Genomic DNA, 19,384 nt, shown 5'->3' with positions numbered 1-19,384 from the left:
GTTGCTGTATTTTATATCATTAACAAATAGTCTGTTCTTTTGAAGCCAGCAGGTAGCCAACTGTGCTTGAAATGGGAGATCACTTGCCAGGCTTGTTATTTGTGCCACCAGCTTCTTGGATGCAGAGAAATTACTCTGCTTCTTGAACTTGTCTTCCCTGCTTCTCCACCTCATGTCCCTTCCCTGTTCCAAAATACACAGATAAATACTTAGATATATATTACAGTAAAAGAACTTAAACTTGTGTACAGGCAAGCAACTTCCCTGAAGCCTCTGTTGTCCAGCACCTATCTGTATTGAGAAGGAAGGTCTGCCCTCTCTGTTGGTTGTGCAAGAGTGTAAATTGGTGAGAGTAGCCAGTGTTCCCTGTCTTTGTGCTTGTGAGCAGTGTTGAGGTGTGCAGCTTAGAGAGACTTCCCAAGCCCCTGATGCTTCATATTGATGTTGGTGTTCCTGAGGAAGCAGGTGTGCTTGAGTTAGTGTCAATATGAGCAGTTTGTTCCCTCTACAGGACTCTGTGCTCACGTAGGTGTGTGCAGAGAGGTGAAGTAGCAACGCACTGTTGTGTTGTTTTAGACTCTTAGCTCAGTGTCTGCCCTCAGAACTAGGCCAGAGGAAAGCAGCCTGGGATCACTGCCCAGATCCCAGTGGGTAAGCTGGGAAGATGGTGCTTAGGGTGGGTGAGTGCTGGCAGCAAGTACTGTGACCTCAGTTTGTCTGCTGGGAGCCAGCAGTTGCCCCATTGCAGAGTGGCTCTGGGGATCACCAGTACTGCTGCAGCTGTCAGAAACCTCTGATCCTTTCACCATATCATAGTGACTGGCATGTCCATCTTTGGCCCTGTTTTAAGTCTTTGAAGACGTGGTTGGGGCAGGCTCCACTATTCCAAGCAGTTGCATGTGCCTGCTGCACAGGGTGTGCCCAACAGACATGCAGAGAGTGGCTTTCCCTTTCCTTTGGGCAGTTTGTCCCATCATCAGAGCAGAGTTGGAAAGGCTGCTGCCTTGGCTGCCTCCATCAGAAATACAGTGGATATTAAACAATCTGCCAGATACACACTGTACCAGTTGCTTTACTGGGCAGCCTTGAGAGTCACCTCTTAACACTACGCATTGACAGGAACTTCAGCTGAACTTTCTGGGGAAACAAAATTCCATGTTACCTTAAAATTCTAGATTGTGCACTTTCCTTACTACTCTTAACTGCAAGATGATCTCAAGTCTTTGTAGGGGGAAGAGTTTTCCTTAGAGGATACTGATTAAAAACAGGGAAACTAGGCACATGGTGAGCTGTGGAGATCTCCTGATGATTGATGGACTGGAGCATTTCCATTTCTTTCTCATTGTCCTCATGTACATAGGAGGGGATCTGCTGATGCAGAAGTGGACTGCTGCACTGTTCTGTACTGTCTCATCAGAATGTCCACTGTGTTCACTTCATTCCCTATTTTTAGAGACAATCGATATACTGTGACTTAAGGATTATTTTCCTGGATCTGGCTTCTAGTCTGTCCCTCTGGAGCTAGTTTAAAAGGTACAGCATTTCTAGAATATAAATACTATGTTCTTTGATAGTGAAGAACATGATCTGCTCCCTTGTAGGGGCTTGTAGGAAGAGGTGCACAGAGTAGCACAGAAGAGTGCTGTGGCTTAGGGTTGCTATCCACATTCTGGGAAGTGTTCCCAGTCAAACATGTAAAATAGCTTTTTAACACTTTCCTATAACCAGCTTGACTGCTGCTTAAAGGGCATTCCCCCTTGGCTCTGAGAGTGCCAAACTGCTTGTACTGCTCTTGTATGCGTGTATATATTGACAGGAACTCTCCGTGCCCTATGCCTTGTACGAGACAGGCTCAAAATGCATCAATCTCTAAATAAATAGAGCTGAGAAGTCAAGCTATAGAGCGTGTGTTCTTGATTTTGAACTGTGCCCATCTTGTCACTGTGGTATGAAAGGAACCACAGAAAGCAGAGACTGACTGACTGTTGTAAAGCGCCTCACATTCTGACATGAGACTCATGTATTGTCCAAGCTCTTGACATTTAACAGTGTTGCTTTCTTAAGGAAACTTGTAGCCTCTTACATGTGTCCACAGCACCATTCAATTTTCATTGGCTTTCAAGAGGTCAAGCATTTTCACTTTAAGTGGTAATGGCTGAAACAGCAGAGAGCAGACTAGAGAGTGGTTCTTCACTCCTGTCTAAAGCAGTTTATAAAGGGAGTGGTCTAAGAACTTCATAGGGCTCTCACTTATTAGTTGCCTCTCCCCTAGAGGTCTGGATGTCAGAGGGGTCACAAGATCTGAAGTAGTTCCTGAACTGTTCTGCCTTGGACAATACAAAAAGACTTAATCTGATTTCTAAGTAAGAATCTTCTGGACTGTTGCTGCTAGGGCAGAAATTAAGACAGTCTTGTTCTCAGCTGCATCAGGGCTAATGTCTGCCTTGGCATACGTAGAAGGGATGAGGCCTCGAATACTCCTATGCTGTGATAAGAGCAGATCCAGAAATGGTAGAAAAGAGCCCCCTGAGCGTACAGGGGGTGGAGGATTGCTGGTACTGTAGTTGCTCATCCTCTTGCTAGATTGAGTGCTGCTGGACACTGAATGACTGTGCAGCTGTCCAGCCAAACCACATTCTTACACAAGTTTAATACTGACTGACTTGGAGTTAGTGCTTGGACTGCTAAATCACTGTTAAAGTGGGATATCAACTGTCTTCCACCCTATATGGGGCTTTTCTCCCCATCTTATTGCTGGAGCTGCTCTTCTCAAACATTACAGGGAATGCACCTTATCCTGATGATTCAGCCTCTTCTGTTTCATTGATGCCAATGCTTGGAAAAGAGCCCTTCTCTGCTTATACCTCTTCCTACCTTAAGGAACATCCCAATTCTTCCAGAAGTCTTGCTGACATGCTTCCTCCAAATCTCTGAAGCGATTGCTGTGTCCCTACTTGTCGGTTTCCTTCGCTGTGTGGCTGAAGCTCTGCTGTTAGCACTGCAGTCACGTTCCCCGTAACCTTGTGCACGGCAGACATGTTTGCCTGCTTCTCCTTTGGCATTGGAGCTCATCAGAACGGGAAGGCAGACTAAACCCACTTACAGCAGCAATAAACCATGTCTAGAGCTCGAGGGAACTGCAGGAGAGAATGAGGTGGAGGGGATGTCTCAAAAAGGCAGGGTCCAGTTGCAGCCCAAAACCTCGCTTGATAATGAGTGTGCAGCCTATATGCAAAATACATCTTGTCTGTCCCTCCTGTGTTGACCCAGGTCTAAACAGCACATGTGATTGGCATCCTGCAAAGTGACCTTCAGAACTCTCCAGTAGCTTTGCCCCGTGAGTAACTCACACTACAAATCATTTTAAAGAGATGCACTCAACTATTTTTTTAATTTAATTTTACTCTTATATTCTCTGCTCTTTGTAATCTGCTTGGAAATAAAATGTTTTTCCCTGCAGCCTTTGTTGTAGTCTGTTTGAGAACCATTAAACTTTGCCTGATGTTTCTGTTGGAACAGAAAGCCAACATGCCTGTTTACTGCTATGCCCGTGCCTGTAGCACAACAGCTCAGATCCGTGTGTGCCTCCCAGGTAGGCTCAGCAAACCTTTGTTAGCCTGTTCTTTTTAAAAATAAGGGTAGAGAGACCTGTCATACTGATCTTGGTCTGGCATGACACCTGCTGTTGTGCTGATCCTGTGGCAGGTGATGCTGACTCCAGTGCATGTCCTTGGCAGGCAGCGCTTCCCGATCTCTGTTCACGTTTCCTGTGTCCTACAGGGTAACATGAGTAACACATTTCTTGAAGCTGCTTTCTGATCTTTGAACAAGGAATTAACCTTCTACAGCAGGGAGTTGTAGGCACAGGAGCACTGTACTTTAGTCCCTGAACTAGTTAGTGTTAGGGTGTTGCCTTGGGCAGGGTGTTACTGGGAGCAGGTGAGAAGGGGTGTGGTTGTCTCATGTCCCTCGTGCTCTGAGGCTGATTCTGGAATGTCACAACAAGTAAACCAAGAGGAGGAAGTTGTTCAGTAACCTGCAGTACAGGAGCTTTTCCTGATGCTCAGATGGAACTGCAGGGCTGGGAACATCTCATCCTGGAAAAAGCCAATTGCTATGTCCTGTAAGGCTCCTGTGAGGCAGATCTGTGTTTGTGCCCGTTCTCCGGGCACAGTCCCCCTGCTACTGCTCTTCTCCAAAATCCTCCCTCCAGCCCCAGTCTGTGGCACAGATCTGAAGGTGCTACACCCCCATTCCCAGTGTGCAGCTGTCCTCTTCACACTGCGTGTTTGTACAGCCTGGCCTCGTGGCCTTGGGAAGAGGGGGCTAATGCCTAGCTGGGATCACCTTGGATCCTCTCTGGTGAGACTGCTGCCTCTCTGCCTTTCATTCCCCTTGAGGTGCAAGACTGGCCTCACTGCTCTCTCTTGACTTTCATCCTTTGTGCAGCCCCCTTTGTCTTACAAAATTGCTTTGGATTCTGCTGGTTTGTCCCAGCTCTGCATTCACCACCGACTCAACAAGCCCATTCTTGTCTTCTGAAGCTGCGGGAGTACCTGGTGTAGGACTCAGCTCCTAACCCACAGTGTCTCTCTGTGCATGCCACCATGTCACCTGTAGCTGGGCTTTTTTAGGTGGTCTTCTAGCAGGTTTCACACTGTACTGGTGCCACGAGCTGGTGCCGGCCAAGCCAGAGCTTGGCACGCAGGGCCTACTGGACCCGGCTGCTCGGCCTGAGCACAGAACAGCCGCGATGACCCGATGTCACTGGGCTCAAGACCTACGGGCTCGGTGCTGAGAAGCTGCCCAGCAGGTCCCGCCGGCGGCTGGGAGCGACAGCGGGGCCCGGTGTGTGCCCGCTACCGCCGGGCACACCGCGGGGCGAGGGCCGGGGCCGTGCTCCGCTCTGGGCCCTCCACGGCGCCAGGGGCCGCTGTAGGCGCCGGCCCGTGCCGGAGGCGCTCTGTCCCCGCCGTCGCGGGGCGGGCACAGCGGTCCCTCCCGGCGGCCGTCGGGGCGCGCGTGCGCTCGGTGTGGCGGGGCGGGCACGCGGCGGGGCCATGGCGGACTATCTGATCAGCGGCGGCACCGGCTACGTGCCCGACGACGGGCTGACGGCTCAGCAGCTCTTCAGCTGCGGCGATGGGCTCACCTACAAGTGAGTGCGGCCGGCACGGGGGTGGGACAGGGACCTGGGGCGCGGGGCCGCTGCGGTGGCTGATGCGTCTCCCCCTCGTTACCCCGCAGCGATTTCCTCATCCTCCCGGGGTACATCGACTTCACGGCGGACCAGGTGGTGAGTGGCCGGGGCGGGGGAGCGGGCCGGGGGCCGGGCCGGGGGTTGCGCCGGTGCCGCCGCTCACCCGCCGCCTGCCTCCCCGCCAGGACCTGACCTCGGCGCTGACCAAGAGAATCACGCTGAAGACCCCGCTGGTCTCCTCGCCCATGGACACAGTCACCGAGGCCAGCATGGCCATCGCCATGGCGGTGAGTGCGGCCCCGCGGGCGGGTCCCCTGTGCCGTGCTCCCCGGGCTGGCGGGGCAGGAGGCGCTGCCTGAGGCACCCGCGTGGCTGCCCGGGGGTCCCCGCAGCGCCGCGGGGCGAGGCCGGGCCCGGAGCTCCATCGGTGCCGGCCCCGCTGCTGCAGCCGGCTGGTGCAGCGCCGGGCAGCGTCTGCGGTGACTCACAGCCGCCTTTGTGTCCCCAGCTGACCGGAGGAATTGGGTTCATCCACCACAACTGCACCCCGGAGTTCCAGGCCAACGAAGTGCGGAAGGTGAAGGTGAGTGTTGTAACGGCAGCCCCAAACCGTGCTGGCACAGGGTGCTCTGGAGGTGGGCAGCGGGTCTGGCCTCGCTGAGTGAGCTGTGCGGGGAGATTGCTGACGTGTGCCCGATCTTCGTGTTTCAGAGCTGTAGTGCTGCCAGGGTTTGCAGGCACAGCCCTCTTGTTGTGTGCCCAGCGCTGTCTATGGTCAGCCTGGGACTTCAGTCCTCCTGGTGTGGGAATATTCCCCATCATTTCAGAGAGGAGGTTAGCCTGGAGGCTCTTCAATTTTAACATTATTTGAGTGAGCCTTGTTGCTGGTTTGAGAGTCGTCCTGTTGGTGAGCATGTGGCTAGGCTGGGTGATGGCAGACCCGTGTGAGTGGCTGCAGCAACCTGCAGGCACGTGCCTTGCTCCTGTCTGGCCTGGCAGTGCCACTCAGCCTGGCTGCTGGATCTGCTTCCTTTCAGAAATACGAGCAAGGATTCATCACAGACCCCGTGGTGCTGAGCCCCAATGACCGAGTGCGAGATGTGTTTGAAGCAAAAGCTCGTCATGGATTTTGTGGGATTCCCATCACGGACAATGGGAAGATGGGGGGCAAGCTGGTTGGGATCATCTCCTCCAGAGATATTGATTTCCTGAAAGAGTCAGAGCATGACCTGCCCCTCGGTGAGGTGAGAAGTGCTCACACCTGATGGGTGTGAACACTATGTTAGGAAGCCATGTGGCTTGTGATAAGGATAAGGGTGAGAGTGTGGCTGTGAGGGTGTTCTGCCAGTGGGAGGGAGCAGCTCCAGCTTAGCTCTGCAGGTCTGTCTGTGAGTGTATTTCCAGGGGAGAGTGTCTTGTTCATTTGCACTCTCTGAGCGACTCCTGCAGTGCAGACCATGCAGTTTTATGTGAGTCATGGGGGTTATCTTTTGGTGCTGTGGAAATTCACCCCTACTTCACTAACTAATTGCTGGTGTTCATGGCTGCTGCTATCGTCCCACATGCTGGCACTGGCCAGCTTTGTAGCAGCTGTGCTCTGCCAAACAAGCCCTCCCAAGTGCTGAGCTTCCTTTTCTGGACTGCCTTTCCCTGTATGCATCATCTGGATTACTTGCTCTTTCAAATAACCCCCTGAACTTGCAGTCTGGCAGTCTGGCCTTCATAATGCTTTGCTGTCGGACTGCCCTCATGCAGGAGAACGTTCTGTGATTCCAGTTACACAAGCTGTGTAACTGGAGATCTGCGGTGCTGTCAGGTTACACCACCAGTGCCTCTTGGCCATGCTTTCCTCTTGGATCACAAATATTTTTAGCTCTTGCTGACCAAACGTGGTGTCACATGCTGATCCCTGTTTGGTTTGAAATCGGCTATAAATGATACATGGTAACATGATACAAGAGCCTTAAACTAGGAGTAGGTTTCAAAAGTGCATATGGCCTTTGAAGTAATGCTGCCCATTCAGAGGAGCCAGAGAAGGATCTTTCCTCATACTTTCTTTGGGTCATTCAGCACTGCAGAGCAGGAAACTTTCTGCTGTCAGTGTGTGGTGCTTGTCCCTGTCACCAGGCAAGGCCAGGGGAATAAATGGTTTCCTCAGTCTTCTTTCCACCTGCAGTCCAGCAGTCCTTTTACTGAGCCATTCGTTGCCATCCACTTAAACATACAGGTCTCCATGGGAAGTGCATGAATCCCGCAGGCTTAGGAAGTGTCACCAGCCCTTGTTCTTGTAGGTTACTTTAACCTACCAGACATCTGCTGGAAACTTAATACAGCAGGAAAGAGGCAGTCCAGGAAGTTTTTGGAGTGTGTGGAGGACAGCTTTTTGTTGCAGCTGGTGGGTGAGCCCACCAGGGAGGGACTGTGTTAGATCTGTGGTTTGCAAATAGAGATGGCTGGTGGGAGATGTGGTGGTTGGAGGCTGCTCGGGGCATAGTGATCATGAAATTATAGAGTTCTTGATATTTGGTGAAATGAGGAGGAACATCAATAGGACTTCTGCACTGGACTTCCTTATTCAGAGAGTTCCTTGGGAAGCAGCCTTTAAAAACAAAGGAGTCCAGAAATCTTGAGGGCACAGGAAGAGACTGTCCCTGTGTGCCCAAAGATGAGTTGACAAGGCAAATGTCCAGCCTGGATGGACAGCGAGGTTTTGAAGGAACTTAGGAACAAAAAGAGGATGTATCTTTGGAAGGAGGGTCAGGTCTCTCAGGAAGTATTTAAGGGGGATGTTAGGGCATGTAGGAAAAAAATTAGAGAGGCCAAAGCTCAGTTCGAACTTAATTTGGCAACTTTTGTAAAGGATAATAAAAAATATTTTTATAAATATATCAATTGCAAAAGGAGGGGTAAGACCAACAGTTGTTCTTTCCTGGATGTGGGCGGGAACTCAGTGACTGCAGATGAGGAGAAGGTGGAAGTGCCTTCTTCACCTCAGTCTTTAGTGGGAAGATGACTTGTCCTCAGGACAACTGTCCTCCTGGGTTGACATATGATGTTAGAGAGCAGAATGGTCCCCCTGTTATCCAGGAGGAGGCAGTCAGAGGAGTGCTGAGCTGCTTGGATATTCATAAATCCATGGGACCCAATGGGATGCACCCCAGGGGGATGAGGGAGCTGGCAGATGAGCTTGCCAAGCTGCTCTCCATCATTTACCAACAGTCCTGGCTCACTGGGGAGGTTCCCGATGACTGGAAGATGGCCACTGTGACATCCATTCACAACAAGGGTGGGAAGGAGGATCCTGGTAATTACAGGCCAGTCAGCCTGACCTCAGTGAGGTGATGGAACAGTTTATACTGAGTGTCATCACCCAGCACTCACAGCATGGCCAGGGTATCAGAGCCAGCCAGCAGGGGTTCAGCAGGGGTAGGTTGTGTCTGACCAACCTGGTCTCCTTTTATGACCAGGTGACCCTCCTGATGGATGCAGGAAGGGCTGTGGATGTGTCTGTTTGGACTCCAGCAAGGCCTTTGGCACTGTCTCCCACAGCACACTCCTGGAAAAGCTGCAGCCCAGGGCTGGGACAGGAGCACTCTGTGCTGGGTTCAGAACTGGCTGCATGGCCGGCCCAGAGAGTGCTGCTGAGCGCTGCTGCATCCAGCTGGGGCAGGCACCAGTGCTGTCCCTCAGGGCTCTGTGCTGGGGCCAGCTCTGTTCATTATCTTTATTGATGACATGGATGAGGGGGTTGAGTCTTTCATTGGTAAATTTGCAGATGAAACTAAGCTGGAAGCAGTGCCCATCTGCTGGAAGGTAAGAAGGCTCTGCAGGGAGACCTGGAATGGTTGGAGGGATGGGCAGAGTCCAATAGAATGAAGTTTAATCAATCCAAGTGCCCAGTCCTGCATTTTGGCTGCAATAACCCCCTGCAATGCTGCAGGCTGGGGATGGTGTGGCTGGACAGTGCCCAGGCACAAAGGGACCTGGGGGTGCTGGTGACTGCCAACTGAACATGAGGCAGCAGTGTGCCCTGGTGGCCAAGAAGGCCAATGGCTCCTGGCCTGGATCAGGAATGGTGTGGCCAGCAGGAGCAGGGAGGTTGTTCTGTCCCTGTACTCGGCACTGGTGAGGGCACACCTGGAGTGCTGTGTCCAGTTCTGGCCCCTCAGTTTGGGAAGGATGTTGGGACACTCGAGCACGTCCAGAGGAGGCAACGAGGCTGGAGAGGGACTGGGAACACAAACCCTGTGAGGAAACAACCACTGAGGGAGCTGGGATTGTTCAGCCTGGAGAAAAGGAGGCTCAGATGTGACCTTATCACTCTCTACAACTACCTGAAAGGTGGTTGCAGTAAGGTTGGGGTTGGTCACTTTCTCCAGGCAGCAGCTGACAGAACCAGAGGACACAGTCTTAAGCAGTGCCAAGGGAAATATAGGTTGGATATTAGAAAAAATTTTTACAGAAAGAGTGATAAATCACTGGAATGGTTTGCCTGGAGAGGTGGTGGAGTCACCATCTCTGGATGTGTTTAAAAAAAGACTGGATGTGGCACTCAGTGCCATGGTTTAGTTGAGGTATTAGGGCATGGGTTGGACTCGATTATCTTGAAGGTCTCTTCTAACCTAGTGGTTCTGTGATTTGTCTGTGATGCCTCAGGCTTCTCTTGAGATGTGGGTTCTGTCACAGCATTTTTGGTAGATACAGGCATGGTCAGCCTCTTTCCAATGCAAAATGTCTGTTCTTATGATATAAATAACTAAAATGTTCCTCCTTTGTATGCAACTGATCTACCTTCCTGAAGGGTTAGAGAACATTCCCTTTTAGCTTTGCCCAGCCTTCTCAAATAACCTTCCATGGGAATTTGATGATCACAGAATGCTGTGGTTGGAAAGGGACTTGGAGGTCTCTTGTCAAGCCACCTGCTCAAGGCATGTTGAGCTGGAGGAGGTTTTGTGGGGCTGTGTCTAAATCTCCAAGGATGGAGATTTCATTATCTCTCTGAGCTGCTCTCCCAGTGAGAGACCACTGTTGTGATGAAAGCCACCATACCAGGTCAGACGTTCCCCACTGTCCAGCACTGCCCTTTGCTTTCCACTGTGTTTTGGTGCTTGTTTGTCAGAGTGAGTGTGGGTGAGCATATTTGGATTGACGCAACTCCTTTGCCCCACTGACCTTACCAGCAGCAGCACTGGGTTATTCTGGGCAGAGCCCTTCCAGGGCCTGTGCACGGGAGATGCTGCCTGAAAATGAGATTGAGGGCACCATTTCTGCCAGAACAGCATGAGACAATGAAGGTGTCTCCAGCCCTTATTTGCATGTACTCCAATGGAAGGGAGAGCTGTTAGGGTGATATCCCAAATAAGGGTCATCTGAGAGTTGTCCCTTGTTTCCAGGTGCTTTCACTTGTCTTCCTGAGGCCTTCTGCTATCTCCTGTTTTCAGTGCACTAATGGGCTTGGGGCCTGATGCCACTGCCCACATGGGGAGAGCACACTGGAGGCTTTTCCTGTGTGTTTCTGGAGGCGTGTTGCTGTGCTGTGGGCTCTTTGTGGAGCACTCCTGCACGGCCACTGCGGAGCGTTTCGTGTGGGCAGGGGGGTTTGGTATTTTCAGATCAGTGTGAAGGAGTTCTTGTGACTTTTTATCTTCTCCCACCCACTAGATTATGACAAAGCGGGAGGATCTTGTTGTGGCCCCAGCTGGTGTAATGTTGAAAGAAGCAAATGAAATTCTGCAAAGGAGTAAAAAAGGTACCTGTGACTGTCTGTGGCAGGAGGGAGAGCTGTGGAAGCGCTGGGCTGGGACGGTAGTGGGTGAATGTGGGCACACAGTCCCTGTGTGGGTGAAACATGGGAGACACTGGTGAACACAGTGCCCACAGCCCTCTGCTGGGGTACAAACTTCACGTGCCTTCATCTCAAATGTGTTTGGACTTGAGGGGTTCTTGGCAGCCCAGTGTTCAGCTGTCCAGCCATATGTCTTTGATTTTCTGGCCTGGCCTTCGCATTTCAGTGCTCAGTTCATCCCTCTTAGGGTTTAGTAGTTTCACTTTGAATAGGGTGTTGTGTGTGTAATTATTAAAAGATGCACGCATTTTGTATGGTTGATGTAAAAATATGGAGTCCTTCTCCAGTCCTACAAACTCCTTTCTCTGTTTGTCAACCCAGTGCTGCTGGCATCCATGGCCAAGCAAGATTTGGTAACACACCTGAGTCTCCATCTTGTAGCAGTTTTTTCCTGCCCACTGCTCCCGATCTGCTGCACTGCTCGGAGCTAATGTCTGTCTCCTGCAGAAATCTGCAGTAATGTTCCTTCTGTCTGTTTCCAGGCAAGCTGCCAATTGTTAATGAAGATGATGAGCTGGTGGCTATCATTGCCCGCACTGATCTCAAGAAGAACAGGGACTACCCTCTGGCTTCGAAGGACTCCAAGAAGCAGCTGCTCTGTGGTGCTGCTATCGGGACCCACGAGGATGACAAGTACCGGCTGGACCTGCTGGTGCAGGCAGGCGTGGACGCCGTCGTGCTGGTGAGCACCCACGGGGCACCCAGGGCATTGTGTCGGCCTGGGACACTGGGGCTTGAGTCCCCAGGCTGGATGAACGTCACTGCCTTTGTCACAGGCCTTTCTGTGTTAGAATGTGGCAGTTTGTTGACCTCTTAGTCTTGTTCAGGTTAGAATCCTCAGATTGGAGGGATTCCTCTTCCCTGGAGACTTAGGTGATCTGAAGGAGTTTGTAGGGTGCATTGAAGCCCTGAAGGCTGCGAAGAGAAGCATTGTCAGTTAATACAGAATCTTCCACAAATACCTCTTCCACTCTGCCACCAGCCTCTCTGGTGTTCCTGACTAGTTTTGAATATTCAGCTTATTAGTTCCCCTTCATCCCTTTGGTGTTTGTTACTGTGTTACTCTCTTACTGATGTTCAGGAGTGATCAGGGATCCCAGAGCTGCTCTGCTGGTCTCCCTTTTTTGCCTGTAAACTCTCAGGCACAGTTGTCACTGCCTGTATTTGCACATGTTTTTCTTATTGATTGTGATACTGTGAGTGTGCTGTGCTCTGAGGGCACGGCTGTGCAGTGGGAAATGTTTAACAGACGTGATTTGACTGGGTCACAGAGATTGGCAGGGACTGAGTGCTCAGTGCTCAACATCTGGTATTTGAGCTGCTCTGCTGCACAGTAGGGAGCTGCATCTCCCCACCAGCCCTGCTGGGTTTCACAAGGGACATTCTCCATTTCTCCTGTAGTTTGAGACAGGCCTGACAGTGTCCTCCTGATAGAGCCAGATGGTTCTTATCCACAGCCAGATGTTCTGCTTGTTGCCTTCTGTAGAAGCTATAGGATTAAACCTGAAGGATTTTACTGAAGTCTTTACAATGTACTTCCCTTGTGCAGGGAAGTACATTCCTGTCTTGGCAGCAGCTTCTCCTGGGGTTCTGTGCCCAATTTGGGGAGTCATTTTGCCCCATTACTCAGCTTAGCAGAGACCCCAGCAAGCAGAGTGAAGATCTGAAACTTTTCTGAAGCCGCATTTGTAATCTGCAGAAATTCTGGTTGAAACTGATTTTCTTTCTGTTGCAGGATTCCTCTCAGGGGAATTCCATATTCCAGATCAATATGATAAAATACATTAAGGAGAAATATCCCAACCTGCAAGTTATTGGAGGAAATGGTAGGCATGTGTTGAAAACTCTTCTTGTCTTTAAATTACATTTGTTTCTTAGACATAGAGGGAGCTGCAGGGATGTGAATGAAACAGTCATCTTGGTAAATTTCTATGAGTTTAAAATGGTTTCCTCTGACTTGTGGAATGGAGCAAGACCACTGTAGACACAGGGCAGTACCTTACTGCTGCAGATACTTAGAAACCGTTGTTCTGCAGCACAGGGTGTTACAGTCCTCCGTAGCACATGATGCATTAGCTATTTTACACACCAGTTTAAAATTTTGCTTAATAATGAATATTGCTTGATGTGGAAATCTAGTGGCAATTTTCCCTGCTCTTGACAGCAGAGCTCAGTGGTTCTTGTCTTTACTTGATGCTGCTGTTACCCTGTACTCTGCCCTCCCTACTTCGTGTGGCCCAGAGCCATGCCATGACCATGCCGTGACTTGTGCTGCCTCAGCCTTTGGGTCGAAGTGTGTTAGGTGGAATGGCCTAAAGGGGCAGTGTCACCTCACCCACTGTGGCAGCTGGAGCAGAAACTCACTGCTCCTCCCAGACAGGCCTGGCTCTGGCACCGGCTATTGCCCTGGGTGGGGGATGTTGGCAGCCGTGGGTGAACCTTCAGGGCAGAGAAGTGTTGTTTGCAAATGTGCTTGTCTGTTTTCAAACCGATTTTTACTCCCCACAGTGGTGACTGCTGCTCAGGCCAAGAACCTCATTGACGCGGGGGTTGATGCCCTGAGGGTCGGGATGGGCAGTGGCTCCATCTGCATCACACAGGAAGGTGAGAGAGATCAGCCGCCTCCTAAATAGGCTGAAGACACGTGTTTAGTAGAAATTCCCTGCTGAAAAGCAGCATGGCTGGGATGGAATTCTCCAGTTTTGAGGGCAGTGTCCATCAGGAAGACGTCTTTCACCCCCTTTGTCCAGGACTTCCAACCTTTGGGGTGGCAGCAGCAGCAAAGGCATTTCCCAGGACTGACCGAGACTGAGTAGAGCTGGTGTGGCAGATGGTGGCTTTGCCTGAGGGGAGCTGTTGGCTCGGTGTGGAATGGGGCTGGCAGGCAGCTCTGCAGGGAGAGGGGCTTACTGGATCCCCAGTGCTGATGGGTGAAGTGCACTGGGCCGTCCGTGCTCCCTTTCCCTCTGGCAGCAGTGTGCGTGATGCTTGAGTATTGATCTGGGCTCGATGCCTTTGCAATTTCCAGGCCAAAATGGAATTTCTTGCTTTTGTCTCTGCAGTTAGAGTTTGTGTGGGGCAGAGGCTGTGCCACCCTTAGCTAAAAGGCAAGAGGGGCATCCCCCAGGGCCTGAAGAAAGTCTGTCTTGAGGACAGACTCAGTCCTTGCGTGTTGAACCTCTCAGGTGGGGTGCAGAGTGGTGGTGCAGCAAGGCGCTGCAGTCCATGAGCACAGCCCCTCACTGCTTTGGTCCTTGGTCTGTGCCACAGGAGGCAGCAAGTGAGCAGCAGCTTGGCTGTAGGAGCTGCATTAGCTCTGCCCTTTCCAGCATGGAGCCTGTGAGCACCCTGGACCTGTGCTGTGTTCCCGCTTTGCCTGCTGCAGGGGGTTCCCAGTCAGGGCAGTCTGTCTCAGGTCAGCTTTCTAAGGAGGGAGTAGTATCCTTGGGCTGACACTTCCATAGCCAGAGCAGAGCCAGGACACACGTGTCCTACCCTGGCTCTGAGGCAAAGGCATGCTCTGATCTGCAGAGTGCTGAATGTCCCTGGGGTTCCTCCAGCTGCCCCGGGAATGGAGTTGGCTGCTGGTTTTGGCGAAGGTGTAGAGCAGAGGCAGAATGTGGCACTTCACAGGAGATGTAGTTGCAGAACTCTTGCCTGCAGCTCCCCAGGTTTTTGGTCCTGTTAAGGGCAAGAACTCTGGCTTTTTGGGGTAGGACTCACCTCTCTGGGTGGCTGCTGGGGTAGGGCGAGCATGCGCTGTGCACAGCCAGGCCTGGCTGCCTTGGATCTGGCCTCTGGCTTGGCTCAGGCTAGGAAGGGTCTGGAAAGTCAGCTCTGTCCCACCGTATGCTCTGCCCAGTAGCAGGTCATTTCTGGGGTCCTTTGTTCTGCTGCTGTTCTTCTGTCTCTAAAATATGTGTGTTTGTTTTTGTTTAGCTGCTCCAAAGATCCCTCCAGACCTAAAGTCCCACAGCCCCAAATGCCCTTCTACTGTCACGGGCACCTATAGTAAGTCATTTGCCCTGTTCCCAACCCTAATTATGTGTCTTGAAGCAGGACCCTGATTTGGCTGCACATGGCCCTACTGCTTGTTTGAGAATAATTTAGCTGTAGATGCACTTGGGGTTTTGTGGCTTTGGATACTGGTTTTGAATCTGAAATGAAATCTGAGAAGCCTTTCTGATTTTGTAAAGCAGAATCTGAACTGTCCAAGCTGAGGGAACTCAGGCCTGTCCTCTCTCCACTCCAAATTCCAGTTAGGAGCCTGACTGTACCTTTTGGATCCCTGGCCAGGCATGCTCCTGCTGATCCAGTACTGGGAGGTGATCCCTGAGCAGTTCTCGATCGTGTTCAAAATGCAGCCCTAGTTCTGGGCAAGTTGTGCTCCCTTCCCATGGAGCTGGCTCCCCTGAGTTACAGAGGGACTTCACTGCACATGGCCACCTTGGCAGCTGCGTTCCATATTTTCCCCACCAAGTCCTGTGGAGAGAAGGGGCTTCTGCCTGCCCAGCACAGTGTGCATTGTTCTCTGCTCTGATGCTCTGACCAGGCAGCCCCTGCAAGGCAAGCCTTAGGCTTTGTCCTTTCTCCTAGTTCTGACACACCTCAAAGGGAGAGGTTTACTCTTGCAGATCCTGGAAGGTTTTCTCTAGCAGATGATTTTGTAGGGCCACCCTTTGCCAATACACTGAAAGGGACAAACCCTTACCCTGACCGTGTGATGTGTGTGTGTGCTCAGACCCTGCTTGGGAAGCCTGCGCTCCGGGGCTGTGGCACTGCGCACTGGGAGAGGCACGATGCTCCCAGGGGCCCTGAGCCAAGCTGTGCCTTAAAAGGGCTGGTCTCTGTGGTTGTGCTTGAGAGGTTTCTGCAGGCCCTGCACTGTCTATGGCGCGCTCCCATAGACCCTGGACTCAAAACCCTTCAGAAAGGGAGTTTCTCTCCACAGAGCTCTTCCACAGCAGCATTTTGCAGCTGCTCTGTGGCCTTCAGCAGTGCAGAACTGCAAGACCATCTCTTTAAGGGCATTGATGATAAAGCTGGCAACCTCTCCCTGGCTGGCTGAGCCTGAGCTGAATGCTGGGGTCTGATTAAATTTAGTTCTGTCACAATCTCAGCCTGGAGTCTGGCTGCCCTCCCTCAGCAGCTGCTGCTGAGTGCTGGGAGTAGAGAAACTGTAGCCTCCTTGCCCCAGCAGGCCTCTGCCAGGGACGTGCTGCCAGCAGTGCCACTGTGCAAGCAATCCACACCTGGATTTCACACTCCAAAGTACTAATACTGTATGGCCTTAATCTTACCCAGTTTATGGGACTAACCATGACTGAAGAAAAGGCTTCCAGTTGATGGTGGGGAAGGGACGTCTCCCTGAGAGGAGCTTATCTGTGTTCTTGCATGCCTGTGGCTGACAAACATGTACAATACATGCCTTGTGCTGGTTTTCCTCACATAGCAGGAAGCTTCTTAACTGCTACTGACTGGGAAGAACAAGTAAATCCAAAGCTGATAACTCTCTCCTCATGTGGCAGCTAAACTTGGTGGAACCCTTGCTACGCTGCAGGGCAGGAACATAAATTATTACCAAACCATTCTGCCTCTTTCCTTTTCCACTGCTGCATGTGTGTTTGTGTGTATATGCAGGCCTGTATGTATAGATATATTTATATCTATAGCATGTACAGGCATATGAGCTCTCTCCCAGCCAGCTGCCTTTCCTTTCAAGAGGCACATCGTACAGATGCTGGGTACATGGACAAGGGGTCTGGCAGCTCCAGGAGAGAGCCAGCAGTGGGACATGGCTACATGCCAGGGATGCTTTTGGAGAGGGGCTTTTGGAGTTTGCTTTATTTCCTTCCCAAGCTCCCCACATGTCTGCTGTGCACAAGGATTGAGCCACGAGTCTCATCTGATCCCAGGCATCCAATCAAAGTCCTGTGGTCACTCACAGCTTTTTGGAGCCAAGGGCTGTGAGGACGTCTCAGCAGGCATCTCCCGGGCACCTGCTTCTCTTGGATTCAGCCTAGGGAAGGAGCACCCAGGGATTTGTGCGTTCTGAGTGCTGGAGCATGCGTGTGCTGGGAGCCTGAGCCTGCTGGGAGGGGATGTGCCGCCGGCCGGGGCTGAGCGGGTGTGCTGTCCCCGCAGTGCTGGCGTGCGGCCGTCCCCAGGCCACGGCGGTGTACAAGGTGTCCGAGTACGCCAGGAGGTTCGGCGTCCCCGTCATCGCCGACGGAGGCATCCAGACGGTTGGGCACATCGCCAAGGCCCTGGCACTTGGGGCCTCCACAGGTGAGCACCACTCTAGGGGATCTCCTAGGAAGCGTTTCCATATGGCATCACACTGGGCATGGGGACGTTTACCTGCAGGTGGCTGGGGGCACGGGGGCTGCAGCCAGTGCTGTGCCCAGGAACCCTGAGGGATTTTGCAGCCGCTGCCACTGCTGCTGATGTGCTGTTCCTGGTGATATCTTGTGCCAGTGATGATGGGCTCTCTCCTGGCTGCCACCACGGAGGCCCCAGGCGAGTACTTCTTCTCGGATGGCATCAGGCTGAAGAAATACCGCGGCATGGGCTCCCTAGATGCCATGGACAAGAACCTGGGCAGCCAGAATCGGTATTTCAGGTCAGAGATGGTGCTTTGGGGCAGCAGATAAAGCTTTTGGGGTTTCTCTGCTTCACAAATACCCTTGATTTGTGCTTTCATGCAGTGAGACAGACAAAATTAAAGTGGCCCAGGGGGTCTCCGGTGCAGTGCAAGACAAGGGCTCTATCCATAAATTCATTCCATACCTAATTGCTGGGATCCAGCATTCCTGCCAGGATATTGGTGCCAAGAGCCTGACCCAAGTCCGGTGAGTGCTTCCCTATGCCTGTGCTCTGGTTAGGTCATGGTGCTGCTGTCTGGAGTCTTGTGCAGCTGTACTCAAGCTGTTGTGTGCTCTGGATAATTTGTAGCTCTCTTCCCTCATCTCCAGTGGGCAGTGCATAATGGATCTGCCAGCCCCAGGGATGCAGGTGTGGCATATTCAGCTGGCTGGGCTCAAAATGTTTGAATTACATTTCCCAGTCTGGTTCTTGGGAGCACAGCAAAGACCATTCTGGCCACAGCTGGAGGAACCAGTGACCCTCATCCCAGATGTTCCAGCTGATCATGTGCCAGAGCATTGTCCTCCTTAGGCTCTGCCTGGCTTGTGACAGGTGTCCTTCCCCCTCAGAGCCATGATGTACTCGGGAGAGCTGAAATTTGAGAAGAGGACAACATCTGCCCAGGTTGAAGGAGGGGTGCACGGCCTCCACTCGTAAGTGCTTCTTGGCAGGATCCTTGTCACCCTGGGGGGTGTTGGGGATGAGGAACAGCCACCCTGTACCTCAGCTGCCATGCCTTTGGCTTGGTGTGCCATTCATTGGCTTGCCCTGGCACCACAGCCGCGCCAAGCCGTGGTCTGTCAGGGAGCTGAGGCTGTTCCCCTCCCTGGGCTGGCAGGATCCGTTCTGTAGTGCACCTTTGTCCCTGCCCTGAGTGAGGTGGGTCAGTAAAGGGGCTCCCTGGTGCTGCTCCCTCGCAGGTATGAGAAGCGCCTCTTCTGAAGGAGATCTGTCTGTCCCTGTGCCACCCAGCCCTGCGCTGCTCCGCGCGGGAGCTGCTCTTGCTGCAGAAGTGCCATTACTCTGGGCTGCCTGGAGCTCCTGCTGTCCCTTGGCTGCTTCCTGACCACCCACGGGGCCTGCCTTCCACCCAGGAGCCGTGATCCTGGGCTGGAGCCTTGCACGTGTTGGCCATGTTTTACAATAAAAAAATGAAAATATGTGCAGTTGGTGTCAGCCCGGAGCCCCTCTTCTTTACCTCCCTGGCTCCATCCTTGGCTCTGTCCCTTGTTTCCCACACTGTCAGAGGCAGCTGATAACCCCAGAAGGGAAGAAGGGACTCTGTGCATCTGGAGGGCAACAGGGAGGGGAGAGCCCTCAGACAGGGCTGAGTGGGTAACACAGTGTGGCTTCTTTAAAAACCCTTCCTGAGAGCAGAAAACAAGGGCTGGACTGCTGGGTAAGAAACGAAACGGTTTTACATTGCCATTTTCTCCTGCTGGGAGCTGCCCAACCCAGCTGTGGCAGCAGCCAGGATGCTGCAGGCCCCTGTTCCTGGTCCAGCTGCTGTGTTCTTCCCCTAAACCTCTTGTAGTTGCCACACTTCCAGGCCCAGTGGCTGCACCCCCTTGGGCTGCTCACTGTGGATAACCTGCCCAGGCTCCAACAGAGCAGTTGTTTGCTGGAAGGTGGGCAGTGCACTGGGAGGGGCTCAAAGTTCTAAAGGAGCTGGTCTGCACTTCTGCAGGCCTGAG

The 19,384-nt window shown here is 52.2% G+C and overlaps 1 protein-coding gene across 2 annotated transcripts; it reads left to right on the top strand.

The window, feature by feature from the left end:
* Positions 1–4,963: 4,963 nt before the first annotated feature.
* On the top strand, positions 4,964–18,856 carry IMPDH2 (inosine monophosphate dehydrogenase 2). 2 transcript variants are annotated; one of them, XM_041461404.1, is made up of 15 exons: positions 4,964–5,158; positions 5,248–5,296; positions 5,386–5,487; positions 5,709–5,783; positions 6,238–6,444; positions 10,862–10,949; positions 11,528–11,727; positions 12,781–12,871; positions 13,554–13,649; positions 14,985–15,056; positions 17,190–17,333; positions 17,523–17,667; positions 17,753–17,896; positions 18,260–18,343; positions 18,611–18,856. In XM_041461404.1, the coding sequence occupies exons 1-15, from the start codon at positions 5,061–5,063 to the stop codon at positions 18,630–18,632; spliced, it is 1,617 nt and encodes a 538-aa protein (XP_041317338.1). In that variant the 5' UTR covers positions 4,964–5,060; the 3' UTR covers positions 18,633–18,856. The 2 variants fall into 2 exon arrangements, with proteins under 2 accessions (XP_041317338.1, XP_041317347.1); XM_041461413.1 differs by lacking the exon at positions 14,985–15,056.
* Positions 18,857–19,384: the final 528 nt, after the last annotated feature.

Source organism: Pyrgilauda ruficollis, unplaced genomic scaffold (genome assembly GCF_017590135.1).
Source record: "Pyrgilauda ruficollis isolate IOZ18807 unplaced genomic scaffold, ASM1759013v1 scaffold10, whole genome shotgun sequence".
NCBI lineage: Eukaryota > Metazoa > Chordata > Aves > Passeriformes > Passeridae > Pyrgilauda > Pyrgilauda ruficollis.
Note: the sequence above shows the minus strand (reverse complement) of the source record. Positions and strands in the feature narration are given on the sequence as shown.